General features: G+C 34.2%; 1 protein-coding gene across 1 annotated transcript in view; it reads left to right on the top strand.

The window, feature by feature from the left end:
- LOC115446012 (neuropeptides capa receptor) overlaps positions 1 to 20,896 on the top strand; it is a 76,816-nt gene that overhangs the window by 7,205 nt on the left and 48,715 nt on the right. Inside the window, exon 2 of the mRNA XM_030172592.1 lies at positions 12,485 to 12,575. Coding sequence (XP_030028452.1) covers positions 12,485 to 12,575 — 91 coding nt within the window. The remainder of the gene's footprint in view (positions 1 to 12,484; positions 12,576 to 20,896) is intronic.

Here is a 20,896-nt window from a genome sequence, read left to right as displayed (position 1 = left end):
AGTCAATTACAATAAAGAAAAGAAACTTTTATCTGACTGTAAAGAAAATAATAAAAATAATAGCCGCCATTTTGAAAATGTCACCTCTAGCCAATGCTGAGCACTAGGACGTAGATCTAAATTGGTACTGTCGTGAAGTTTGCCGAGCAACTCTCGCCTCTTAGTACATTAGAGAGGCATTTAAGAATTACACTTTTCCGGTACGCTTCAATCAACAAGACGAGGGTAGTCTGAAGACTTGACACGTGGAAGAGTGTGTAAGTACACAGCTTCGATAGCCGTGTAGGTAAAAGAGTCAGAAATGCCCCTATTTATGTACCAAAGTTTAACGTGCGGCGATAGCCAGTTGGGTGTGGAACGGATTGCCGAGACAAATGTCCGCAGGTTCAAATGCCAAGGGCACACACCTCTGACTTTTTTAAAAAATCATGTGTGTATTCTTTGTGAATTTATCGTTCCCTTTTACGGTGAAGGAAAACATCGTGAGGAAACCTGCACATCTGAGAAGTTCTCTATAGGAATTTCGGAGGTGTGTGAAGTCTACCAATCCGCACTAGGCCAGCGTGGTGGACTAAGGCCTAATCCCTCTCAGTAGTAGAGGCCCGTGTTCAGCAGTGGGCGAGTATATAATACAGGGCTGATATTATGTTATATGTACCAAAGACATTAAACGACCGGACATCAGAACCAAATTTGTGGCCCAAAATCTATAGGTAATAAGTCGTCTTATTTGAAATGTCTGTATGACAAGATGCTACAGTGTCCCTAGATATTAATAAATAACATATTTACAGAAAACATGTAAATGTGCGCATTAAAAACGTGCAAATCACGATCTGGAAATATGAAGTATTACAATGGTGTTTTGTTATTTCACAGTAGATTGAGTAACCATCGCATAAGCGCAAAACTTTTGTATGTCAATTTTTCCAAAGTCCGCTCTATATAATTAGAATTATTTACTATTTACCTATTCCGGCATCAAAGCTGTCCTTCGATTAGAGCGCCCGTGATTGCAAAATGACGGATATATCTCCGTATACAGAATAGGTCCCCTGACCTTACTTTATTTTTACTTATTATTCTTTACTTTATAACGGTGTCCTCTTTTCTCCGTACCCAGTTCGTCGGAGGAACATTTAGTACTATGATTTATTTACAACATATGGCAAGGCAATATTCTGTCTAGAGTTGATAAATATGATGTTGTGTGAAAAACTACGCCTTTCTATGAAAATATTTGGGCGCGTCTTACTATTTATTATCAATAAACATAAGTATCTCAAATGCTGAGCCAAAAAATAGTTCTAAACAAATATTACTAAATCTATACATATTATAAAACAAAATCCCCTTCTCAGCCTGTCTGTATATTATCGATTTTCTTAAAATCTACTGAACAGATTTTTATGAAATTTAGTATGGAGATAGTTGAAGCCCTGGGAAGGTTATCTATCCGCGGAAAATATATAGCGGGACTTTTATCCCATGAAACTCTTTCACACGGCCCAAGCCGCGAGCAAAAGCTAAAAATAAGAGTAACCTACGAGTCATAGACAGCATAGATTTCAGTAATTCTTTATGCTCGATGTCACTCATTTCTCAAGGCGTGTCAATGTCGATCCTGGATTACGAAAATACTAGTTTAGCGCATTGATACGGGTTAGCTATAAATCTAGATTGACGTTCGGCACATCGTAATTCAGCGCTCGCTTGTATTTCAAACCTATTTTATGAAAGATTTAATGCAAGATATTCAATAGAATTTGTAGATAATAAATTCATTTGGGGTTTGAAACTTTTCGAATAAAGTATTAAATAAAACAATAACTGATCGGCCGAGGGAATTGAAATTGTAATGAACTAAAATTTTTGTTTACTTATTTGAGATATGCCGATAAAACGTTCTTTGTATTCTATGTTAAATTTGCCTAGCTATATACCTTACAAAATAACTCACAATACCTAAAGGTCTGAGAATTCTTTAAAAAATCTGATGTATGTAAAGTCTGCCTATCCGCACTAGGCCAGCGTGGACTAAGGCCTAAACCCTCTCAGTAGTAGAGGAGGCCCCTGCCCAGCAGTGGGACAGTATATAATATTATTATACATAAATAAGCGAGCTGCAATAGGTAGGATGAATAAGTACAATACACTACAACAGACAAAATATAATAAACAATATTATAATCATTCTAAATTAAAATGAATTAAAGAAAACCTCATGCTGAAATATTGTGAAAAGTTCTTAACATATTCAAAATGGGATATGAAAATATTTAGAGTTTAAAAAATACTCTTATACTTTTTATAAAAAGGAAATTGGAAGTTCTGTTTTGGGTACATCAATACACCTCAAAATCGTGTTCTATCGTCTCCACTATAGAGTTTACCTGCTGTCAATATTTAATCTTTAAATCCTAACTACTCCTACTTATCTAAAAATCCACTCTCATGACTGGCTCTGAATGAACGCCTGAAAAATGTAGAGGCATTTTACAATGTGCAGATCATTTTGACGACCTATTTTATTTTGAATGATTGAATAAGATTGATATCCATTATCGTTTAATTTCCAACCAATGGAATTGATCGATTGAAAACTGTCCAAGAGGATTTTGTTATAATGTGGTAGAATGACGTGGTAGTTCATATACAGTGAAAATTATAATGACATCAGAAGGGAAGGGCTCATATAATCCTATTCCTGCTGACTTCTTTTTATATAGATTTAACATTGTAGCCAGTGTAACTACTGAACATAATAAGACTTAACGTCTCATGTCTTAGGATGGCGAGCGCAGTGGAATACCAAACGATACTTTGTAGTCCAAAGTGTTGGATGGTGTTTCTACTTATGGGTGGTCGTATCGCTGACCATTAGACGAACGGCAAGCTCGTCCTGCCATTAAAAGCAATAAAAAAAACACGGTATGACGCGGGACTAAATTCGTCGTACATGTCACATTGCGCGGTCTAAATATTTTAAATCGGCAATTAGAGGCGTGATGAAGGAATTCGGATAATCGAATGTTCAAATGATCAATGTGAAGGTAATCGATATTCAGGTTATCGGGATTCTACTGTCTGTAGATCGGAACAGTGCCTGTTTCCAGTATTATTTATATTAGTCTATAAGTGCTTGCACCTAATGCTAGACGAAATAGTTGACAAAGACACACATTCTGAGGACTTATAAATTTGATAAAATTAACGAAATTAACATAATAAATGTCTTGACGCCAAGAAAAGTTTTGAACGCGAAGTGGGAACGAAGTTTATGAAAAATAATTGGAATTAATACTTCTAATTTATGTTTTAAAGGAGTTGAAAATTGTTTCATTTGATTCAACATACTCTTCAGACAAAAGGTTTGAAATTAATTAGCTTTATGAGACCTTAATAATGTAAAATTCGTGGAACGGTGAAAAACTATATTTTATTGGAAACTTCAAAATTTAATTACAGGCTTTATAAGTTGCGACTTTTACTTCTAATCAATTTTCCAACATGCCTACACAAAATCACTCATTAGCCAAGTAATTGTAAGTAAGGTAGTGTGACCGAAGATAGCCCGGTTCCTAATATGGACCACCATCCATGTTTTTTTGTATTACAAACACACGAGTTTTAGTTAATACTTTTTTTTTTATAAAATAGTACTAACTTTTTTTTTAGTGATGTTGCAATTTAATCAAAGGCTTTTCGTTATATTTCTTCATGAAATAATTTTATGAAGATTTTAAAATTAAGTGGCCCATTGATAGTTCCGTTACGTTAGTTTTCTTAGTCGTTGAAGTATCGTACTCCTAATACTATTTCATACTTTATCCTCAGTTGAATTGATGAGTAGATTAGTGTTTATCAAAAACATTGAACAGTATTGTTACTACTACTATAGTCTAGTAACTTAGTTCAAAATGTTATAAAATAAAAATACCAAAAAAAAATTTTTCCCTTATTTTATCTGCCCATTGTCAAAGAACAGTCCCATCATGCACATTTCTGTGATAATAGAAATTCAATTCTTGACAGTAAATATTAATTGTAAATAAAACTTGTTTGTTACTTTATTTCGAAACTACAAATTGTTAAATATTGACATTGTTCAAAACAACAAAGCCTTCTTAAAACTTTTTAATGTAAAAATATTTATATTTATGAAGTGAAAAGAGTAAATTCTATATAAACGCAAAAATATGTGCTTTTTATATCAAAGAAAATATAAAACTACGTTGGTTTCATATAATTCAAAGGTCAGGTTGTTAAAAAAACTAAACCAGTAGGCTGTCAGCGAAATTAAACATACTTTTTAAAACAACAACAATGTTTTACGGACAATAATTTAACCTTTTTTGATGACAAAGGCAGCATGGCGGTTGTATTACTGCGCTTGAATAATGTGGGGTTTAAAATACTTACATATTATGTACGTAACATTCCGCCATTTTCTCGTTGGGGTAAGCAGAGGCGTGACATACATCCTTTAGTAATCTATAAAGTTTCCCATTTGATACAGGGCGAAGCTGTTGCAATCTGCCACAATAGGGTATTTGACTTTTTTTTTATTTATAATTGATGAAATATGTACGTCATATAAATTCAAAAACAAAAGTAATCATTGAAATCTGATGAAAAATCCAGAAGTTATCAGCCATTGAAATTAGGTAGTGGGGGTAAGTGTCTACAAACTGAAAAGGGACGAGATACTTGCGTATGACGTCAGCGGGCATTATGATGCGTGCGAAAGAAAGAGATGAAGTAATATGCCTACTCCACGCCTACGCCTGCACGTAGCAATACCTATTTGTAATTTGAATTTCGGCCTTATTTCTTATCGCATTTTAATTTTGTTTTCACAAAGGGATTTCTTTTTTAAACTAATTGCTGTTACATAATTAAAAATGGACAAAATCAATCATAATCAAATATCCTATTCGAGGTACTGTGTTGATCTAAAATAATGATATAATTATTTAAAAATTGAATCCGAAACTGTAGCATGGCTATTATACGTAGTAATGTAGTTATGTCATACATTACAATATTTAATAACGGTCTCCAGTGGCGAAGCGTCCATACAAGCCGATTCCCACCGGCTTCCCTTTTAGGTTTTCGGTAATACTAAACAAAATATTTAATAGGCAAATATAAATTTACAACATACCAGACAGTGGACAATAATTATAATAGCTTAACTTATTAATTAATGATCACTTAATAATGACATCTATCGGCGAATAGCCCATTGTTTGTTAATTTAATCGATATCGATTACCTATTTTAAATAACGTTAGATGGCGCACTTAGTATTTAGTTCCCCAGAAATTCCGTTACCAAAGTGAAATTGTGACGCCACTGGCGCAAGGTAACCCGCTGTCAAGCGGCTTAATGTCGTAGTATGTTTTTAATATAGATGGCAGCACTTTGTATGACTTTCTATGCCAGTGTTTGTCGGAATCGCGCGGAAGATATGGGCAAAGGTAACCCGGGCATTTTCGGCTTCATGTTAACCGACTTTGTATAGTTGTCACTTTTTACGTCCATTAAACGTCATTATTTATTATGCTACTAAGTTGCGGTGTTTGTAAATTGTCATATTCATTTTATTTTTTGATAGTTTTGTGATATTAAGTAACCAGCGCTTTGTTTATTTAGAAACTACAAGTAAATGTGTATTATAATGGAATTAACTACCTATGATCAGTTTAATGTCTACCTTTACGTAAGTATATTATTAGTCTGTAATTTCACATATTAGTATTTAGATGGTTAAATATTAAAAGTAGATCTGAAAGTTTTTGATTTTAGACACAAAATGTGTGTTAGAAGAAAATAAGCACTTACTTATTATATTTTACTGAATTTAAAACGATAGAAGCAAAAGTTAACGAATAACCTTTCTTTATTATTTTAATTGATAATTATATACGTTTATCATGAAAGTATCTTTAAACTGTTGGTCTGTTTGACGATCGTGATACCTATTTCTATATGGGGTAATTACATTTAAAGTTTTATTTTGAAAAAAAATAACAAATATTTATTTGGAGGTAGTGTGGTTATAATTTTAATACTTACTTTTGTTGCTTTTATAACAAATTAATAGGTAAGTACTTATGTTTGTAATTAATGGAAGGAGAATTATCTACATTTATTGTTCGATTTTATAAATTTTTCAATTATTTACGCATAATAGGTAATTTAGTAGGTATGTCAAAGTTAGACGATTTCGAAGCAAGACTAATGCGTTGTCTTAGTTTTTGTTTTCCCATAAATTGCTCCCGATATCTTAACTGACGCCAAATATTTCACACCGGGTTACCTTTTGAAAAATTTCACCCTTCGCCACTGACGGTCTCAGTACCTTCGGGACCAAAACAGGTGTAGGGGGCTATTGGAAATGGCAGTGTTTAAAATAAATTAATTAACAAATTTCTAACAGTCTTTAAGGTCCTTTTACAATAACGAGTGAGACCAAAGACAGCCCGCTTGCTAACTCGGCCCGCAACCCATGTTTTAGGTATTATTTTGTTTTTTCGTTTTTTGATTATTTAAATAATATTTAGTGATGGATTGAAATTTAATCATAAGGCTAATTTTTTGGATTCTATATTAGGTGGGCCTTCGAACCAGAAGTAGCTTTTGACTCTCCCTAGGCATTATCACTAATAGAAATGCTTACTAACCGCGTTTAAATTGAAGTTTATAACATGGAACAGTTTAAAAGACGAATAAATAAACCAAAAATTATACTGTAATTCCTTAGTGTCAACGTAAAGGACAATAACTGCAATTACTAATTGTTCTAAACTATGTATAACATTGCGATAGGTATGTATAAAATTACCTACTTGCGCAGAACAATACTGTAATTTACTAAACTAGATCAGGCATGCAATGTGTCAGATAATATCAGAAACAATAAAAAAAGTCGATAGGAATACTCACTACTGAATATTAAATTGTTAGATTATTATGATGCAAATCTCAACTACGGTGTCTTATTCTCAGACTTCGTTGCGTCACGAAGGCTGTAGGCAAAGAATAAGAGGTAGGTAATGTATTGACACTCTGGGTATACTCCATTGATCAGAGAAGTTTCTGAATAAAGTATAGAAATACCGTTAAATCACCGTGCACACTTTATGAGGATATTGTGTTGAATAAATGGCTATTTGAACCCAAGTCTACGAAATGGAAAGATTAGTGGTGTACCCAATATTCGACGCCTTTCGGCTTTCCCATATTTTTTCGCCATAAGTTAAATAATAAATTGATTTTAGGAAGAAATAAACTACTTATGTCAATAAGAACGTTGAAATACTTTGAAAAATATTATTAATTATAACAAAAATAAAAGGAAAATTTAATTTTTATGAACATTACTTACAGAGAACAAAATGATTATTATACTTTTGAACGTTTCGGTTTGAGATGAAGTTTCTGAGTAAACAGTGCTCTAAACTAGGTCAAATAGTTAGTAACTACGTCTCTATCTTAAAGAAAACATTTTGCTAATAAACCAAATGCTTTTGGGCTTTAGTTTTATTTGTTTTGAATGTTAGTAACGGCTGACAACATTTTGTGAGAAAGGCAATTTTGTAAAGGGAAATGTACGCTTGATTCTAGATTAGGCAGTAGTTTTAGGTATCTTCGACAAAGGGACTGAAATAAATTCTATTTCATTGTCTCTAGAGAATAGTTACCCAATTAGGACATGGGTAATACCAATTCTAGCTAACCAGAAAACTACGATTTCGTATACCGAACATCTCTCAGCCCTACTTCAGCCGGATCGTTAGGTCGAATTTTCGTTCACGTTTGTGCGAATATTCGATATTACTGCGTCCCTATAAATGTGTTTTTGATGTGACGGTGACAATAGATTCTTACTTTATAGTGTAGGGGGTAACACAGGTGTTCAATAGTCGTTGATAACATTTCGGAACTTTATGTAAGAAAAGGGGAAGCAAAATTTTGGGAATGGAGTTTATTAGGTATTTAATCGTATCTTTGTATACAATCGAAACTAAATTTCCGAATAAGGTACGATACGTAAATACATACTATATTAAGCACGTATCAATTTTAGCATTTTCTCTGTAATAATTTCGTTTGTTGGGTAATTTAAGATTTTTAACTCGTCTTATTTTAAAAAAATGTTATCCTAATGAAATTTCACTAAAATAAAAATTTCGGATTCATAATATCCACTCTTACGGCATTGGTAATTTTGGAACAATATGGGTACTCATTTGTAAGGTACTGGTAAAAGGCTTTATGTAAGCAACTTATGAAGAAAAATATTAAGACAAGAGCAATAAGGTTTAACGTAACGTTACATATTATAAAACAAAGTCCCCCAGCCGCGCGTGTCTCTGATCGCGATAAACTCGAAGAATACTGTGATAATGTCGATGAAATTTTGTATAGAGATTGCTAGAGATTCTAAGAAGAGCATGGGATACTTCTTATCCCGGAAAAGTCATTCACGCAGGCGAAGCTGCGAGCAAAAGCTAGTCAAAAACTCAAGGACATTTGACATTTTTTTTATTTAAAAGGATCTCTAACTGTTTTCTGTCTTAATCTTACAGCAGCCTAGAATATCAAGCTTGAACCAATTTTAAATAGACTGAAATCGACTTATAAAAATGTAGTACATGTATCGTTTCGCAAAAATGGTTTATTATCTAGTGGAGATAGTGTTTCTATTGGCAGAACCAATTTATTTATAGTATTATTTATAGCATAAGTTAAGATGGGTTTGCGAGGTGAATTATATTATCTTTTATTGGTGAGCGAGTTGCTTGTTCCCGATAATAGTTTTACAGAGGTTTATATTTTTAATTTCCACCTACGTGCTTACGTTTTTACCTTTTATCGGTGGTGAAAATAAAATTATATCACCAATGCATTGCAAGTAAATATATTTACCTGTAAAAGTTCATTTATATTGATCCCATTCTAGCCGTACTTTGGCCACGGCGCGGCGGAACTTTTTCCATGTATATCAGCCACGTACTCAGACCAATCTCAACGGAGATCAGGCAAGTACGTAGGAGATGTTACAGTGCACAAGTGCGTGCGCAATACACAGGCACTCTCTTTGTTCCTTCACTCTCATAGTCCGATGAGACAGTAATCCAACATGACCGGAGAAAGATCAGGCGCTATACCAACGTGCTTTCTAAGGCACGAAGATATCACACCGTGAACTTCCTGACACCGAGCTGCGACTAAGTTATTTTTAAGGTGGAAAAAGCTAGTCACAATGTTCTCAGCGTCCTGACACCGCATTCAAAACTCGGGACCTCAGCGCAATATTCGTACTCATACCGCGACCGCAATACAACTACGACACCGCGGGAGTCAAGAAATTTGATTAAATACAGGGTCATTTTGACATTGTGTTACTAAATAAAACGATATACTCGTCTTCACCTTTGCTGACATTGTGGAAAAAATCGTCCATTAATAACTGAAATTTTCACGAAAAATTCTGGTTTTAGTTTTCTGATTTTTTGATCATTTTGTAGTTTAATGCGAATATGGCGTGTGCGTGAGTGTACTTCTGACTGAAAGTATGACGTTGTCGCTACAACGAATTCTCTTAGAGTAGAATTAGTGGCTTTAGGTTGGCATTAGTGGCGTTAAATTAAAAATTTACTTTTTATTAATACTTATTATGTTCGAACCTTTCACATTTTTATTTTACATCTAAGGCTCAAGTAACTTATTGTAAAGTGTTATTTCTAAGTAGATAAGTATGTGGTTTCATTTAGTAACGTGATGTCAAAATAACCCCCTGTATATGCTACTATAATATACATATATATTTATCATATATTACATAATATATGATGCTTTTAAACGCGATCTTACCTTTACATGTTTGGCGGCCAAGTTTAAAAGTATTTTGTGATAACAAGGTCTTTAAGAGAGTAAGTAGTCTTCCAATTTACTTTTACAGCATAATGTACGGCATTTGGAGTACCGTCATTTGAAATTTTTCTTTTGCCAGTGAATACGGTGTAGGGGATTGTTTTATGTTTTCATATAAAAATGAGGAAAGCATTCTTATTTTTTTAAGGTACGTCTATACACTTCATGAAGGTTAAAGGCAATTAAATCTTTTATTTTGTAATTGGTCGGGTTACATGTAAGGTTTTTTGTTTTTCATATTTATATTAAAGTCCATATTTCCGAATAAACAAGTCTCATGTACCATGATTAGGCCTTTCTATGACCTAACTTTCATAATACACATCTTTATTAATAAATATTAATAACAGAAAAAATTTGCGTATCGAACTGCGAGGCTAAAGCAATAAAAGTATCTAGTTTTTTGTTAAAAAAAATACCTATTTGTGTAAGCAAATTGTTTACTTACAATGTTTTCTAGACTGAAGGATATGTAAACTGTTGGTATATCTTATTAAATAAATAAAACTAAAACTTTCGAATATTCGAGCGCGCGCCCACAAAATATCCCAACGGACAAGGGACTAATCATCAGTCAGAGCCTTGAAGGACAGTCATCTATCATAGAATAACAAAGAATTTAAGGAATAAAAAAAGAAAATTCCCTGAGGCATAAGTTTCTTCACCGCCATTTTGAATAAACAATCCCAATCGCTTTTTCGATCTATCTCAAAAATAAACTATCAGAACAAAGATTTGAGATTGGGATCATTTATTGGTGTTTTTTTTTCTTTTTTTTAAATTATGGTTAAAGCAAAGTGACCTCACTACGCTGATGGTAAGTGGAGTAGTATCTAATAGAATGTCGACTGACGAGAGATGATTACCTCTCGACAGTCGACACAATTATGCCGGCCTGTTAGAACCGAATATACACAAGCCGATCCCGGAACGCGACACACATGAGCCACTATAGCGTGTTTTAGTACCTTGTCTACGATGATTGCTATCCGTGCCGATATAAAATATATCTTACCACCATCAAACGGTGACAGTGTAGATATATCAAAAGGTAAGACGTAAATAATGGAAGCCTACACTTTATTAGGTACTGTATAATAATTATTGCTCATGGAAGTAAAATTTTACAAGTTTACAAAAGCAAGCCGGTAGGAATCGTGTTATGTATACCTTTCGTCATTGCCGTCTAATAAATAATTTCCGTCAGTATGTTACGCATTATAATATATAGGATTACAAATTTACAAGAACATTATAAATCAAAGGTTGCTGTACAAATTAATTTCTTTTTGTCGATAATATACTTAGACGAAAATTTTAATTGGTTGTAATTATAATTGACTACGTAAGCATCTTCGCCACGCAACAGAACATGTTTGAATGGAAACCAGATACTTTTTGTCATGTGGAATAATACTAAATGTATGTAATTATTAAATTTATACTAACTTAATTATTAAATTTCTTAATCATTTTGCTCACTCGAATTACTTATGTAATCAACGTTTATGTATCTATTTACTAATATATAAAGCTGAAGAGTTTGTTTGTTTGGACGTGCAAAAGTCAAGAACTAAATTATTTTGAAACGGTTTTTACTACTACGAATCAACTTTATTCCTGAGTGCCAAAGGCTATATTTAAAATGTTTACTCCGAAGTTTTACTTTTGTATCTATTTATTAATGTATAAAGCTGAAGAGTTTGTTTGTTTGAATGTACAAAAGTCAAGAACTATTAAATAATTATTAAAATAGTTTTTACTAATACCAATCTACATTATTCCTGACTGAATATTCAAATTATTGTGATCAGTCTGTTGTTAAAGGATCAAAAGCTTAAAAGGTTTAACCTTTTTTCACTCACTAACTTTGACTATTAACTTGAGAATCCATAGTTTGTATTAAAAAAGGCGTTTTCTAAAGAACGTGATGTAAATTGGAACGACGCCAAAACCTAACAAGCGTATTTATTCTTTCAGAGAGTCATTTGGGAAAAATGTTTATTATTTTAACGGCACGTGTTACAAGTTTCAAGTTTGGATTTGATAGTTTTCATTACACAGTTAATGTAGATAGTACTCATTTGATTACAATTAATGTGGTACCATAGATTAGGGGTGTCTTTTTGTATTTTGCCGGCTTTATTTTTGTGATGAATAGCATTTATTCAGAAGTTGTGACTCAGGCCCTTTATTTTTTTGGGTAGGCCGAGCTGCAAGGAAATGGTACTAGTAATCTAAATACAAAACTGGTCTTCTAATAGTCAAAATCTTGACTATTAGAAGTACTGATGGTAGTTTCAAAATTCGGCTACGTAATTTAGCGTCAATACGAATAAAGACATATTATATGGAATGTTAAAATTGGAAAATAGCGAACTTCTGTACAATTTAATTGTTACACATTTTCTTTTCTTCATATGTCCGAATTCCACCTAAAATTCATTATATTTTATAACCAACCAGCTCAAACAGAGTAAAACCTTTTAGGTTAAATATTCCCACATATATTTATTATATCGTAAGTCTTTTGTTTCAGGTCTCCCAAACGATCTGTCGGTGTATTGGCATCAGTACCCATACAGCCTTGGCATCGTGTTCTGCAAGCTCAGAGCGTTAATATCTGAAGCGTAAGTACATAGGTACAAATCATTAGCTTGATAGGATATTTGCATTAGTGACCCATGTAAGTATGTCGCGTTCCGAGATTAGCTTGATAATGTCCGGTTTCTAACAGGCCGGCGTAATTGTGAACACTAGCGAGAGATAAACATCTCCCATTAATTAATACACTATATGGTCCCCACTACACTTACCATCAGGTGCTTTTTAGCAGTACTTTTTCATGGCCTTAAAATAACCTATTAAAACCCATTAATACTGTAGCAGTTTTCGTACAGTTGGTTATCTACCAAGAAAGACATAGGCATAGTTAGGGGAAAACAAGGTTAGGCAAGCACCCAACCTAGAAACGTCTTTGCTCACCCAAGAAAATGTCTCAGGCTTACAAAGGCCTTGCATGTGGGCTCTTTGTTGAAATCTGCGTGCTTTTTTTGCTTCCGCCAACTACTACAGAAAATCCCTAGCTACACCAATGAAGAAGAATACTCCCACATAAATTAGGTCTATTATCCAACTTAATTGAATTTTTCCAACCTTCGTAAGACTTGTCAAACCTAGATTATCTTAAAGAGTCTATTTAAAAATAGGTGTTTAGAGTCTCGAAAGCCCGTCTAAATAGCATCGACGTGACTAGCGAAGTCCATTCTGTAGGATCGGGAATAGGTGCTTTTATGTTTTGTAGCAAACTTGGCCGATTTAATTCAGTTGGAAACTGTGTCGCGGCATGTAGGTCAGTTTAGTTAAAACCTAGGAACTAATTTTGTTGCTAACTCACATTGTGATTTTATGTTTGGTCGATAATGGAACGTTCGGTGTTTTTATAGTTAGGCAGTCTTACTTAGTTTAGCGTTAAGAGGTGGTTAAGAATTGCTTAAATAGCTGTCAAAAACATCACCGGTTATTAGTTTAAACCTTATTCAAAGGCAAGATGGCGGGTTTTCACTTACAGCTGATCGAGTAAATTTGTGTTTTAACTTAGTATAGCTGTGATTTTTTTATAAGTAAGGCTGAAGATTAGGTAATGTTGGGCTTAGACTAGATCAAGACATAATCTCTGCAAGTATAATTAAAACAGTTGCAAACAATTATCGTACATTACAAAATGGCACTTTTGAACGATTTCAATTTTAATTTCAACATTTTTACTTCTCCAGATATTTAAACATTTTTATGGGGCTTAAATCAAATTTTATTTGATAATTAAGTAGGTCTATACATTTATACAGGATAATTTTGACATTGCGTTACTACAAGAAACGAGATACTCGTCTTTACTTTTGCCAATATTGTACCAAAAATTATCAATGAAAAACGATTATTTTTGCCAAAAACCCCTAAATTACTTTTCGAATCGTTTGATCCTTATAATTTAATGCGAAAATGGCGTGTGCGTAAGTATATTTCTGATTGAAAGTGTGATTTTGCCGCTGTGATGAGTTCTCTTAGTGGCATTAGGGCGTATAAACGAATGAGATTATGGATTTATGTTTGTTAAAGATAATTTTAAACGATATTATTAGACCTAAGCAGTTTAAAAACGAATGGAGGAGCAGTTAGTCCTAACCCCGCCTAACACCAAAGGGGCCAGGAGTGGCTGAAAACCAGCGCTGGCTGAGTTTCACAGCTCAGACAGCAGTTAGCTGAGCCACTTCCTTTTGCCATTTTTATTTGTAAGATTGTTTTGTTTTTATTTTTTTAATTTCTGTAATAGTTTTAATTTTGGCAATAAACGTTTTCATTATTATTATTATTAGAAATTATAATTACTTTTTATTGATATTTATTTTGTGCGAAAACTTTACTTTTTATTTGCATCTATAGCTCGAGTAACTCATTGTAAAGTATTATTTTAAACAAGATAATTTTGAAGTTTAGTAAGACAATATCAAAAACTTACTTATATTTTACTTTACCTTCCACACGGGACTAGGACAAGTTTTTTTTAATATTATCGCGGGCGTAGCCGTGTTTGCTTCTTTAGACGATTACATAATATATACCAGCTTAGTGGCTGTGTAATCTGAGATATGAGATATACGTCATTTCCATTTACAAATCGGATAAAGCTTTTATGGTTTTTGGCGAAAAAATACTTAGTATCGTGTGGGTTTTATCCTTGAGAACAAGAGTAAGTAGGGATTGAATAAACTTATTTGTTTGTTTCGGGTCCACAGTCAAAAACAGCTGTACTATTATGAAAGAGAACTGTGAAAATTGATTACTGTAGATAGAGAATAAATTTATATCTACATTCACGCCTTTTATTCCCGAAGGGGTAGGCAGAGGCGTAACAGGTGCACCCAATTTTTACCGTATTCATGTGATTTGGGGTGAGATTATTGCCATATCGGGCACAAGTTCTGGGGCTGATACTGAGTAAAAAAATCCACTTTGCCCGACAAGGGGATCGAACCCGAAACCTCAGCTCTGTAAATGTAACGTAACACAACGTCCCAGGCAGTATATTTTTATATGAGCTACAAAGAGTCGAATAATCAATTTCTAGAACTAGACTACTATTGACTATAATACCATGTCTCTCTCAACCATTTATATATTCTAGCCGTCGCCCATTAGTTCAAAATCGACCTCAATTCAATTTTGTTCTTCTCCATATTATAAACTTTAATTATGCCAAACCTCACTGTGCTTAAAAAGGCGTACAAAGTTTGTTCATCACATATTAATGTGGAAATATTTAGTCAGATATAGAACGCAGCCCTAGAACTAAGTGACCTAAGTCAACATTTTCCAAAGCATGCTCTATAACTCTTTGACGAAAAAAAAGACAAAATTATAGAATAGAAACACTGATTCTCAGTTCCGACGACCGCCCAATTCACTGCCTTCTATATTGTAGTCAAGTCTTTTTATTCGTTTTCCACAAATCGCCTATTTTGAGTTAGGTCATCTACGGGTGCGAAAAACAGTCTATCTCTCTTTCTATTGGAAACACAAACAATGTTAAACGTTTTTTTTATTGAACACTGTTTCCTACAACGGAATTTAATCACAGCCAAGGTTGATAAATGAGAAAACTGGGTCGGGTCACGAAGGTTCCACTCAGAATACAAAAAGGGCACTGGCCACAAGATTGCCTAATCGTCAGTCTTGTCCGAACTAGTATTTACTGTTCCTATTGATTGTGGTCTCAACCAAGCCTCTATTGATAAAGATTTTGTGAAGGTAGGAAATTGTTTGTATTAATTTAATGTTTATATTAGTTTCTTCTCGCGATTCGATCAGAGTTATATCTGTTTCTAGAATAAAAAGTAGTCTATATTGTAGATAACAACAGACTCACGTGTTGTTAGTAGAAATCGCTGAACATTATCAATCTATTCGGTAAGTCGTCTCCATGGACGAGTGCTGAGAAGATGTTGCATCGCGGAGGCATCTCGATCAGTGATCCGTGATACGACTCAGGGTACGTGCGTAGAACCGTTGTGTTATGTAGTAATTTAAGCAACCATAGGGGGATTATTTTGTACATTATTCTATATGTAAGGGTAAATAATCCGAAAAAGAAACCATTCTAAGAAAAGTGTATTAAATATGGTTAAAAAATGAGCCAGTAATTCATATTTCAAATATTGCAATGTGCAAATATAATTTGTATAACGTGAATATTTGATAACAGCAAAGAACAAAAATGAGTCCGATAGCCTATTTTACAGTTTTAAAATGTTGGATAGCTGCAGAAATAGACAATAGCTACATAGATTCTACCTTTCATATCTTTCTCTAATCTCCTTTGATCATGTACAAAATGAACAAAGTTAATTAGCGACGACACGCAATTTCTTTGATTTACAGGAAACCATAAACTCTAAAGACAGTAAGAACTTGTGACATTAATCAAGCCCTTATTGTCACAATGTTACGGAAGGCTTCCTTAACGGTCGATAAAACTTAAATAATGTCCGGGTTAAGATCATTTGCTTTATTATAAGGAAATGGAGGCATTGGAGAACTTCGTATTTGATGAAACTTTCTAATTTATGTTGAGAGGTGTGTGAGACACAGCCGAATTAGCGTGATTAGAGAGTGAAAGCAAACTAGATCTTTAATAGAATAACAACGTATACAGGGTCATTTTGACATCGACTTAATAAATGAAACCACATACTTGTCTACTAGGAAATAACACTTTACATTAAGTTACTTGAGCCGTAAGTAGATGTAAAATAAAAAAGTGTATATTTCGAACAAAATAAATATTAATAAAAAGTAATTTGAATATTACGCGCCCTAATGCAATTACTATTACTCTAAGAACTGATCGCAGTGGCAACATCATAATTTCAGTCAGAAATACACTCACGCACACGCCATATTCGCATTGAACTACAAAATGATCAAAAAATCAGAAAACTAAAACCAGAATTTTTGGTGAAAATATTCATTACTCATGGATGATTTTTGGCACAATGTCCACAAAGGTAAAGACGAGTGTGTGGTTTCATTTAGTAACGCAATGTCAAAATGACCCTGTATATTTCTAGTATATTGCACGTCAGAACACAACCGTAACAAGACAGCACACAGCGCTTAGTAACAACAGTATATTGTTAATCGTTCTAAATACAATAATTGAAATACTATTATGCTACCAGTCAGTGGTGAGATTTTCCGAAAGGGAACTTAACACAATATATTATGTTCATCATCATCATCAGCCCTGTATTATATACTGTTGGACACGGGCCTCCTCTACTACTGAGAAGTATTAGGCCTTAGTCCACCACGCTGGACTAGTGCGGATTGGTAGACTTCACATACCCTCGAAATTCTTATAGAGAATTTCTCAGGTGTGCAGGTTTCCTCACGATGTTTTCCTTCACCGTTAAAGCAAGTGATAATTCACAAAGAAGCACACATATTTTTTTAGAAAACTCAGAGGTGTGTGCCCTTACGTTTTGAATCTGCGGACTTTCGTCTTCGCAATCCGTTCCACACCCAACTAAACTATCGCTGCTCCAATATATATTATGTACTACTAATATGCATAAATGCGGTTCAAACCGTTCCAATGATAATTATACTTTACATGACTTACGCAAAGGAAGCCGGCAGGAATCGAGTTATGTGAAACCTTCGCCACTACTGCCAATTCATACAATATTATAAAAAGGCTTTGTGTTTGGCTATGCAACCTCAACATTGAACGCTAAACATGTACTATCATCTCACTGGTTTGAGGTTCAGTTCAGCGAGGTCACGATACATGGATCAGAATATTACTAGGTTAATATATTAAAGTTGAAGTACAATCTACCACGTTTTAATATTTACTTACTTTGAAAGTATTTATTTGTATAGGGTGCTTTTAAATTTATTTCAATTTTTTAAATGGTGGCGTAGTTGTATTGTGATACGACTGCAGTGCTAAGGTTTTGGGTTCAATACCCGGGTCGGACAAAGTAATATTGGGATTTTCTACACAGAATCAGGCCGGGGTCTGGAATTTGTGCCCGATATGGCGAAAAGATACTGATGGTAGGTTACTCATATGTGAGAGTCCGCCTGGGTAGGTACCACCGCAATGTCTATTTCTGTCGCCAAGCAGCAGTGTGTACTCAATACTGTGTTCCTGTTTGAAGGTTATTGTAGCCAGTGTAACTACTAGACATAATAAGATTTAACACCTCATGTCTTAAGATGACAAACGCAGTGAAATACCAAACAATACTTTGTGATTCAAGGTGGTGGATGGTGTTTCTACAGTTTATGGGCGGTCGTATCGCTTACCATCAGGCGAACGGTCAACTCATCTCGTCATTCAAAGCAATAAAAAGAAAAAAGCCTCGCTTCCTTTCATATCATGGAACGAAATGCTGTCAAGGTGTTTTAAATGTAAAAATTTATGTGAAATTTTAATAATTACAGCAATAAATAAGTCTGATGTATAAAACACATTTTAAATTACCAAGTTTAAGATTTTTGTAATAAAAATTAGAAAAGTTATTGCTCATTCCCTTTTCGTAGGCCAACGTTACCTAAATTTGGACATAAAAATTTAATAGGGTAATATCGCCAAGTTTTTTCTGAATACATTACTTTTAACTACTAACAAGATAGCCAAGTCATGGATGCTGTTACAAAAAACATGGAACTACGATTTTTTTATTTTCTGTTAAGGCACAAGTGACCTCACTGCATCTGATGGTAAGTGGAGGGGTTTCAATAGAATGTCGACTGACGAGAGATGACTAGTCCTCGCCAGTCGCCATAATTATGCCGGCCTATTGAACCGGATATACACAGGCTGATCCCAGAACGCGACACACGTGGGCCACTATGGCGGAATTTAACACCTTGAGTACGATGGTTGCTATCCATATAAAATTGATCGAGCTAAGGTTGTTTCATACTTTTTCCTAATGTGTTTTCGTGGCTCAAATTTTTAATTAGTGATAAGATATTTATTATCCGCTCTGATAGAGACCACCTTACACAAGTAAAATCCGCAAATAAAATCGTCATATTTGTTTTGTTATTATAATTTCCTCATTTTGTTTGTAATCGTTTGTGTCACGGTGTTGTGAGAATAAATTATTTGTATTTCTATTTTGTATAATATCGGCCCACGTAAGTGTGTCGCGGTCGGTCATTAGCCTGTGTATGACCGGTTAAATAGGCCGGCATAATTGTGTCGACTAGCGATGGGTAATCGTCTCTCAACAGTCAGTACTATCTGAAGCCTACTCCGTTTACCATCAGATGCATAGGGCCAATTTCTTGTATATAAAAAAGATTTTATCTAGCTCATCCGAATAAAATTTATTAGTTCGGGATACAAAGAGTGTTTTCTAGTCGCAGCCAAATCGTGTTAGAAACCACAATGTATTCCGACCTCGAGTCGGTTCCAGGCTTTCGCAGTCAATGGACTATATTGTAACCACTAAGCCGAGGAAGTGTATAACAAATATAAATATATTAATGTATCGTCAGTTCCGAAATATATTCCTATGTTAAAAGAATAAGAGTAGTTTGTTATGTATTTGTAAACAAATATTGTTTGTTAGATATATTTGTATAAGTGGCGATAGCCTAGTTGGGTATGGAACGGACTGCCGAGACGAATGTCCGCAGGTTCAAATCCCAAGGGCACACACCTCTGACTTTTCTAAAAAAAAATCATGTGTGTATTCTTTGTGAATTTATCGTTCGCTTTAACGGTGAAGGAAAACATCGTGAGGAAACCTGCACATCTGAAAAGTTCTCTATAGGAAATTCGAAGGTGTGTGAAGTCTGCCAATCCGCATTAGGCCAGCGTGGTGGACTAAGGCCTAATCCTTCTCAGTAGTAGAGGAGGCCCGTGCTCAGCAGTGGGCGAGTATATAATACAGGGCTGATATTATTATTATAGATATATTTACTGACTATCTTTTGCCTTTGACTATCTTTAGCGCTTTCAAACAAACAAACTTTTCAGCTTTATATATAGTATAATTTAGATTTTGCTAGCGGCTGCGACCGCGTCAATAAGTTTGACGGAATTAAAATTCCCCTCCTTCCCGGGAAAAAAAGGAGCCTATGTTTTAAGTTAAACCTCTAGCCATACATCGGTGAAAACAGCATCCCATTTCATGCAATATTGTTTGCATGATGCATGTACAAATATAAAGACAAACAAAATTCTAAAAAACTGTTCTTTTGGCTTCTTTTGTTCTAATAAGAATTTCCCATATTAGGTTTTCTTCAATATCAGTAATGTAAAGACATCGGCGTGTTAATTTTTTATTATATTTAGAAACGGCCAATAATTCCCGAGGGATCAGAAATTCTCTCTGAACTAATTCATATCATAAGTGTATACAACTTCGAAGGTTGTGTTCTAAAACGAACAAACAATACATTTTAGTTAGTACTAAGTGTTTACAAGACTTTTCTAGAACTTAGCTACGGCGTTAAGCAAGATTTATGTCTAAAACTGCACTATGTCCTTGCTTAACGTTTAAGCTCTTGGATTAAACAAGATAGAATATTTTTAATTCTTGAGTACATTCTGTATTCTTTAAACTATTTTGTTTCAATGTTCACATGTATATTTGCAGTTTTGTTTCAATATTAGTATTTTTTTATTGTTTTGAATTACGAGACGAGGTTACCGTTTGCCTCATGATAAGTGATACGACCGCCCATAAACAGTAAAAACAACATCCAACACCTTGAATTACAAGTATTGTTCGGTATTCTACTGCGCTCGCCATCCTTAGATATGAGATGTTAAGTCTTATTATGTCCAGTAGTTACTCTGGCTACAATGTCCTTCAAACCGGAACACAACAGTGAATACACACTGCTGCTTAGTAGTAGAAAACGT

This window comes from Manduca sexta, chromosome 7 (assembly GCF_014839805.1).
Source record: "Manduca sexta isolate Smith_Timp_Sample1 chromosome 7, JHU_Msex_v1.0, whole genome shotgun sequence".
NCBI lineage: Eukaryota > Metazoa > Arthropoda > Insecta > Lepidoptera > Sphingidae > Manduca > Manduca sexta.
This window is presented reverse-complemented; position numbering and strand designations above follow the sequence as displayed.